The sequence below is a fragment of the Opisthorchis viverrini genome (genome assembly GCF_000715545.1).
Source record: "Opisthorchis viverrini unplaced genomic scaffold opera_v5_9, whole genome shotgun sequence".
NCBI classification, from domain to species: domain Eukaryota; kingdom Metazoa; phylum Platyhelminthes; class Trematoda; order Opisthorchiida; family Opisthorchiidae; genus Opisthorchis; species Opisthorchis viverrini.
In genome coordinates, this window is record NW_008751665.1 from 2,783,273 (window position 1) to 2,791,879 (window position 8,607).

Genomic DNA, 8,607 nt, shown 5'->3' on the forward strand with positions numbered 1-8,607 from the left:
ACCTAGAGGTACAAAGCTACGCCACAAGTGAACGGCGCCATTCTGATTTAGTTCAACCAGAACCCCGCAGAACTCCACTGCAAGCTGGGTCTGATGCCCACCCAGCATGGCAATATCTGGCTGGTATGTTCAGGCGTCCATTCGACAGAAGCGAAGAACAACGGACTGTCGTTTCATTTCATCCGACACAACAATTCAAACCAGCTGTGTTGTGCACGCAGAATCCTTACGTCCTACAGAACGTATGCTTGTTGGGGCCAAATCTTCGTTCAAAAGAACGATAACTGTGTGCAGCTTTCCCTTCCCAGTTTAGACCAGAGTCAAAAGGCGACCGACCATTCATTGACGACTGGCCAAAGGTCTATGGAGTACGTGGGTCGACAGCGAACGCAATTCTTTGTATCAGCGTTTAGACAGTTGGAGTGAATGCCGAAAGACGGTCTGTCGCCAGTCGGACAGTTCGACTGACTCATTTGACCGCATCGTGTAACCATAATTCAGATGTGAAAAGTCCTGCTGTAGAATTTACCCTGATTAAGACGTATCAGCTGAGTCTGGCGATATTCAATCGCCTAGCTCGCTTGCACACACAGTGGTGTATGGGAATTCCAGCAGCTTCGCTTGGATAACCTGCCTTAACAAGTTGAAAGCTGTAAATAGCTATATTGAACTATGGCAGGAAACCTATGGATTTGAGAGGCAAAATCGGCGACGCTAAATGAGCGAGTCGGAGAAGTCACCTTGCTTTGTCCACCTGTTCGGTTTAGTCGAATTAGTAGCGATCGATCGATCGTTCAGCTGCAGCACCCTTTCGGCGCCTAATTGCCATGCCAAACGAAGGAGGCACGAGGGCTGGGATACTACCAGGTTGACCAAGCCTAGACAGCGTAACTCGAGAGCCAGAGGTCGGGTTCGAACCACGGAACTTCCGGTCAGTAAATTCGCGTTCTAATCACTTGGTCCATCTCACCCTAGTAGTGAGGAAGCCAGTTGTGAATGCCTTTGCACAAGATCAGAAGCTGACCACACGAACAGAGAAATCAAACACCGATTGCACATAAGTTGATCCGCAGCACGGTTTAGCGAACACCACAAATAATGTGATCCTCGGATTGGACTTACCCTGACTGACCAGCGAAGAGATGTGTTCCAAGTAGGCCGTGGGGTTTTGCGGACATGAATTCTCAACATCCGAAAACCAATAATGCTTTCTCGAACGCAACGAAGCAGCAAACTGACAAGAGGTAAAACGGAACGGCATGACAATGAAATTAGGCGGTCGCCGAATTGCGGAATCGAAAAAAAAAACGCACTAGGGTTCGTTGGTGTGGAAGGTGTGGTCGGTCTCTCAGAAGTACAGCCATCAGCCAAGATTTTGTTCTGTGAACGTACAACGAGCGGGCGGAGATAGCACACTGTCGACCTCCATATTAGGAAGCCACCTATCATGCTTGTGTGTGACTTTCGCTCAAGGTTTCCATTAAAAAGTTGCCCTCAATAGTATGCATTCCTCAGGTAAAACAAGCATGCATAGCAGTAGCAGAACAGTACCTTGGTCTTCAAGGAAATTAAGCTCAACCAAAACTGCAGTCTTGGTTAACATGCATATATGCCATATCTAAGCAACCGAATATAGAGAAGTGTATGAAACGCATGAAACGTAAACAGACAGAGGAATATCATAAACGAGTGATTCAGTTGAGTCTCCCGTGAAAAACAAATTGATTTGCGAATGAGTGTGTTTGTGTAAATAGACATCCCTTTGTGACGCAGTTCGTGAACTAGTTCAACCACATATGTCAAATTTACCGAGCGAATCACAATTTCCTTGTGTCTTTTTCGATGTGAAAAAGGTAGGAACTGAAAAAGCCGTCTGTTCCGAGGAGGACTAAAATCTGGATCCAATCCTTACTAGAGAGAGAAAATCAAAAGAAGACTTCGTCTGCGAATGCGTACAATATAAGAACAGCTGAACGCTAGAATTGTCTCGCCCACTCCCCTCATAAGTGAAGTTAGAGAATGCTCTGAAGTGGATGATAATTTTGGGATTGTGGCAACGGAACCCTCAAAGAAGGGTTGGTATGACCATAATAATAGGAATCCAACCTAACAATCAACCTATGGAGTTATGACTGACCACATACAAGCTCTGCATGTCACAGGTTCATCTAACAATGAGAAAGGAATTAATAAACGCGCGGTCAAGTAACGCCCAGGTTGCAGTAACATTTTGTCGGCGCACCTAGTAATTGCGGGGCGAGATGGCCCAAGTGGTTAGAGCGCGAATTTACTGACTGGAAGGTCCGTGGTTCGAATCCGACCTCCGCCTCTCGACTTCCCCTGTCTAGGCTTGGGCAACTTGGCAGTATCCAAGCCCTCGTGGTTCCTTGGGGTGGCATGGCAGCTAGGCACCGGAAGGGTGCTACAGCTGAACGCTTTTTCGTTCTACGCCAGAGACGTCATTCGAGGACATCATATCTTCCAAACAGCTGCATTCGATGGCTAGGTCTGATTCGCATCTTGCAAGTTGACAACTGCCCTCCACTTATACAGCTCGCTTACAACGAACGTTTGAACGATGAAAACTGCAACCGATATGGACCCTACTCAAACACAAGGAATTCACAACATGTATGCGTACTTACCTCAGCTTGTGTTCTAAATTCCCACTGACGTGTGGGACCCAGAGGACCATGGTCACTGATACTCGAAGGTGGCGCCCAATTGTTGACGTCAATACCACCGGGCATCCAGAGTAATAAGTTCAAATGTACATTGGGCACAGTACTGCAGCTATGAGGGAACATAACACAGAAAACAACGCATGTCGGCGACCATAGGACCCAGAAGATAAATAAAGAATTGGTCAATAAAATAGTCCGCTCGACCTGCGACTTACATCATCAAACAACACTGTGAAATCAAAAAGCTCCCCGGAAATCAGAGTATAGTTAGAGGACAAAGCCTTGCGCGATACTTACCACCGTTACGGGCTTGTATTCGAGAGGTAGTTGTAATAGGAGGAACAGGAACTTGAGGCTGAAGTGGCCAAAAAGTCACAACATAGTTTTGGAGACTGAGTGCGGATAAATAGATACCAAGACGACCCACGGCCCAAAAATGTTTGGTAGTCGATGCCAGATTAAGCAAAGCTGTCGCAGGTAGTTTGCCCGTTATCTACTTCTGACCCTAGAGAGGTGAGTACTCCTCCATCCAGACATTGAGATATCAATAAGCTCAAAATACGTTCTGTTCTCCAAAGTCACGTGTACACGGTGGTTCCCCCTTGGAAGTCTATCAGTCCCCAAATGAAGAAAGCGGTACTCCTCGGGTCATGCGAGGAATCTGGGTCGCACACTGTTGCAATTCCTCCCCCAAGCTGGAATTAGGTCTTCGGTTGTTCGAGTAGTTGAACTGTTTCCATCGGAGGGTTGTCCTGTAGAGATGTTCTTTTTGAATAGTGTCAGCGGCGGAAGGCTTCAATCCCTATTGACTGCGGCGTTCAGATTTTCGGGGTTATCTGTTCCTCTACGGTATAATTGTGGGTAGTTCTAGTCAGTCTGAAATGCACCATTACGCTCCTGCTTCAAAAGGTTGAAACTGGGAAGATGTATTTAAAAACGCGTGAACACCACATTCGTCAGATCCATCAAATCGAATATAGCGGACCGTTGTCAGTTTCGCCTTCATACATTTTAGCAGACTTTAGATGCATATTATTAAGGTGTTCAAACACTCCATGGCCAATAGCTTATCCTTAGAAAGGAGCAGGGTGTTATCGGCGTGGCAAGTCGTCTTGAAATGAGACCACTTAATCGACTTGCTATGAGTTATTCGCTAATGGGCCAAACCTTGTCGATTTATCTGCACTTCAAATGTTGGACAGGTCGAGATGGCCCAGTTGTTAGAGCGCGAATTTACTAACCGAGAGGTCCGTGGTTCGAACTCAAGCTCTACATCCCTACTTCTGCCCAAGCTTGGTCAACCTGGCAGTATCTCAACTCTCGTGCTTCCTTCGGGTGGCATGGTAACTAGGCACCAGAAGGGTACCACAGCTGAAAGACCAAACGATGGAGTTTAAGACCGACATTTCAGTATACTTGATTTAAGAAACAGCAATCGTTCGCTCTTTGAAATCCAGGTATGCACAGCGGGGATATTAGTGGCGTGGGATAAGAAGCTATAAAATTCGATTCGCTAAAACCTCAAGCAATAGAAAGAGTGGACATCACATTCAGCAGAAAACTTACCTTTCGTCACTGCACCTGAGCTGATCTATTGCTCGGCGTATGGTATCATCAGTGTCAGTATCGTCGGTTTCCAAATAAACAAAAGAAACGTCTCTATAGCCCAAACGTTCACGGGCAAGGATCTCAAAAATGTAGTTGACTAGTCGATGCACTGGATCATCGGTGGTTGCCAGCTTCAGTGAGAAAGGTTTGTTGCCTAAATACAGACTTCGACTCCAATTTAAGGTTTCTAGTGGAGGAAATTGAATGTAAGATTGAAATAGACTCACCTGGGGAACTCAGGCAAGGGGCGGTTTTACATTCCAGTATTACCGTGAGTAGCAGTAGAACAATGAAAATACCAGTTAGGAAAGATCGGACTTCATCCGCTTCATAATGGGCTGAGTCACGAAGCGACATTGGCCAAGAATGAGATTGCAGTGTACTGTTCTACTAGCTCCCTTGTTTCATCTGTGAAGGACAGGCGGCAGAGTGAACGGTCAAATTACCTCAACGGCTGATGCAAACGCTCTGAGTAATGGGTTGAGGTAAAGTCAGAAGGTTAACAAGAATACTGCGTGCAGCACCAAACGTTCATCCAGCTGGCATGCGGACTAATGTGCAAAGAAACTGTGGCAGCCAAACCTTAACACGGCAATACCTGGATAATCCTTGGTCTGCCTAACGATATTTCGTTATGTAATATGTACACAAGTATATTAAATTATGATCATCGAGATGCGGTAGTATAATACAAGTATACCGTATTACATACTAAATTATACACTACTCTGTAACATACTGCAATATGGTATAATATATAGCACAATATATAAAAATGTTGTGGCACAAGAACACCAGTAGGGTACCAATACGGTAATACGGTGGAGGAAGTGTGACAGCATACTGGAGCTTCAAAAAGCTGACAGATAAGCCAGAAGCTTGGATGGTTAACAGGTGTTTAGTGTAAGCCTTCATTGGTATGTACCACCACCTCCGGACCGACTAATCGTTAGCAACAGATCTCCGAGCGTTTATCTGCAGTTCATTTTGATAACCGTGAGTCATGGTCCGAGTTACTGTGGCAAGCAGCAGCAGGGGGTGTGGTATAAGGAACGTACAAGAAAGAACAAAACGGTGCGTTGTTGCTCAGAGAGCAGATACAGCGGTTCCACAAACTGCACAACACCCCAGGTCGACGATTACATTCAAGCATTAAGGTGGCAGCCATCTGATACCTCAGTCTGGACACGATGCTGAGTTACAGTTAAGACCAGTATTGTGTTCTCCATACTTCCAGATCACGCGTTTCACTGTGGCATTTCGCAGCTAGGAACCATTTCAAGGGAGAAAGCAGAGCAAAATAACCGAGGCGTTAGATGAGTTGCTTCTAAAGAAAGCTCTCTCTTCTCCTATAATATGAATAGTAAAAAAACAAGCCACTTTTGTCTTCAGAACATGGTGCTGACTTCAGACGAGGAACCACTTTGTATACCCCACCTACTGATGGGCCAGTCACATCGATCTCCGAGACGCCTATGCTAGGGAAAGGCACAGCGCGCTTCAGTGGTCCCAGTATTTATGGCGTCCGCAATTACTGCCGCCTGAAGTGATACAACTACACAGGCTGGTAAATTCATCACCATTTCCACGAATAACTGTGGTGGCTTAGTTGGAGTTCTCCTATAATAGTTTACATTTTGATTGTACAAACTGCAACAAGACCTATTGGGAAATCAGCCCATCGAGACGGAACATGAGGGAAAAGCGATAAAATTCAGAGGACAATTAAAGGGAGGAAGTTAAGAAGTCAAGGTGAATAAGTGAATATTTAGAACCAGTTTCCACAATTAGGCCGTTTCGCCTAAGGTCTCTAGACACTAAGTTAGTAGGTCTTCAGCTCCAAACCCTAACAGACGGCGTACACTACCGTGACTGAATGAGGCTTTCAGTGCTCCTTTGACACACGATAGTCTGTCCACCTGTTTGCTCCACCCTGATCCTGGCGAGACAAATTAAACTTGCCTAGCTAGACGGTTCTGAGCATACGCAACACACGACCAGGCCAATATAACTGACGTGCCAACCTTTCAATCCAGCATCTGCTAGATGGCGTCCAGAACACCATGCGGTGTAGGTCAGCACTAGGACTTGCTTCTCTCACTACAAATGTGTAATACTGCTTAGATATCAACGGTCGAAAGCAAGTAGTCATCTCATATGTTCCGCGCAAAGTTGCCAAGTTCTATACACATACAACAGTACCGGTCGTGCTGCTCCGTCGGCAGCATTGCCAGCAGATGCGATCCAACTACCCGTATGAGTATACTTGATGACTAATTACACTTGTTGCGCTGCAACAAGATTGGATGGTGTGTTTGTCCAATTATGATGTATAACTTTACGACCTGGCGGGAGAAGAGGTATCCAAAACCAAAATTGGCGAGATATCAGTGAGATTTCCATTGAGAAGTAACTACACTCTCGAGGAGCTAAACGGTCTCAGTAATTCATACTTATACCGATTACATTTTTTTATTACCCAGATGTGAATCGCAGAGAAATGAGGAAGTGGTTAGACTCCCAGCAAACAACAGCAAAATGCAACACAAAATCATACATGAATTAACACAAACCTCAAAGTGGATGGCGAGTGATGAAAACTCGGTTTTTGAATAGTTGGAAGTTGAGTCAGCGAAGACAGAGTGGTAAAGAGTTCCAAAGACAGGATGCTATTGGATGAAAGATGGAGGCAAACAGTTATATAGAGCGCGGCAGTGACTTGGCACGGGTGACTAGATGAGTAAAGACGTGTCACTCCATAGAAAGATAAGCAAAAGGACAGATGCAAGCCCCGAAGCACATTTCCCATGGTGGCAACGGCTGAATAAAGCACAAGACGTTACGTTCCGAAGGTGTTTGCGGGTTACAAGTTGATAACGAGGTGTTGGTGGGACGTAAAATTTTATGTTAGATAATATAAAGAGCATGGCAACCGTATTCCGGAGTAGGCCAAATTTGAGATTTATAAGGGAGAATTTGGGTAGGGTGAAGTATGCGTGCCCGAAAAAGGAAAAAAACTTTCCTAGATGCTCGCACCGCGAGGACCTTGACATGTAAAGGTGTCATTAAAAGACTGGCCAGGAGGAGTGAACAATGAAGGACGAAAAATTGTAGAGATGCTACCAAAAGATTTGGATTAGGAATAGGGTTGCAAAAGATGGCTACATGCAGGAATATGGAACGGTTGAGCACTGCTGAGTTCGACGAGCCCCAGTCGAGAATGCCAGCCAGGAAGGTGTTTAGGGTAGTAATGGCTTGTGTCTGGTTATCGTAGTCAAGGTGAAGGAGGACGCCGGGAGGACAGAGAGAAGTGCACAGTGGTGTCGCCTGCGAAGGTATGGTTAGAGGGGGCAACAGCAGACAAGAGCAGAAGAACAGCGTTGGGGAGAGCATAGGTCCTTGGGGAGTCCCAGCAGTGGTCTCCTGAATCTGGGAGTTAACACCGTCCATTCGCAGTTGCATAGAGCGGTTGTGCAGGAACTTTCAGTTAAAGTGATCAAGTTTGTTGGTGCATGTAAATGGGCAACATACCAAGATACCTACGATATACCGAAACCACATTCGTTTCACAGAGTCCGAGGGGGAAACAAAACGTCTGAAACGCGTACCAACGTATCATGCGCAGAAAGGCGGCGTCTAGACCATATTTCTAGTAATCCAAAAGGGGGTTGTTTTCAAGGCCGCAGGTTAGTTTGGCCAAAGGTGCATCAGGAACTCCTGACAAAATGAGGAAAATGGAGATGGGCCCCAATTAGCTGAGGTCGGAAATGGGGTAACGCTTTACAATGGAGAGGATAAATGAGTTTTATACTCTCAAGGAGAGACACCAGTCGTTGATTTGAGGGAGCTCTGAAATGACTGGAGTTCAGGAGTGTATTCACGAAACTAAGTGGGTGGAGTACCATCAAACCAGGTGGTTCGGGGATTTCGAGCTCCGACAGGAGACGGCGGACACTCCTTGTGGTGGTGATCGGCAAAGGTAGGTGAATCAAAGAGGATGGCCCAAAATAATGGGCAGCTTCCAACTCAGTAAGGGCCGTCAATCCGACAGCTATAAATGTGCAAAGCTCTTCACTCCACTACACTTGACACAATCACATACCACGAGAACCAGTGGTTCCAACCAAAACCTGACAAAATTCAGACAACCTGAACTTGGAATCACCTCTCGCCATAAAGTCCCTCGTTCGGTACCACAGGCAAACAAGAGAAGACAGAGTAAGTTTCGACTGCCTCAACGATTCTGTCTGCTGACTAGCCGGCCACCCGGCAACTCAAACAGAGACAATACTTTGAAACCTGTCAGTGACTCACA

At 45.9% G+C, this 8,607-nt stretch overlaps 1 protein-coding gene across 1 annotated transcript; it reads right to left on the reverse strand.

Moving 5' to 3' along the window:
• Nucleotides 1–772: 772 nt before the first annotated feature.
• On the reverse strand, nt 773–7,021 carry T265_00909 (hypothetical protein; the record flags this gene model as incomplete). Its single annotated transcript, XM_009164804.1, has 4 exons — nt 773–878; nt 2,608–2,793; nt 4,251–4,700; nt 6,866–7,021. The coding sequence occupies 2 exons, from the start codon at nt 2,748–2,750 to the stop codon at nt 773–775; spliced, it is 249 nt and encodes an 82-aa protein (XP_009163068.1).
• Nucleotides 7,022–8,607: the final 1,586 nt, after the last annotated feature.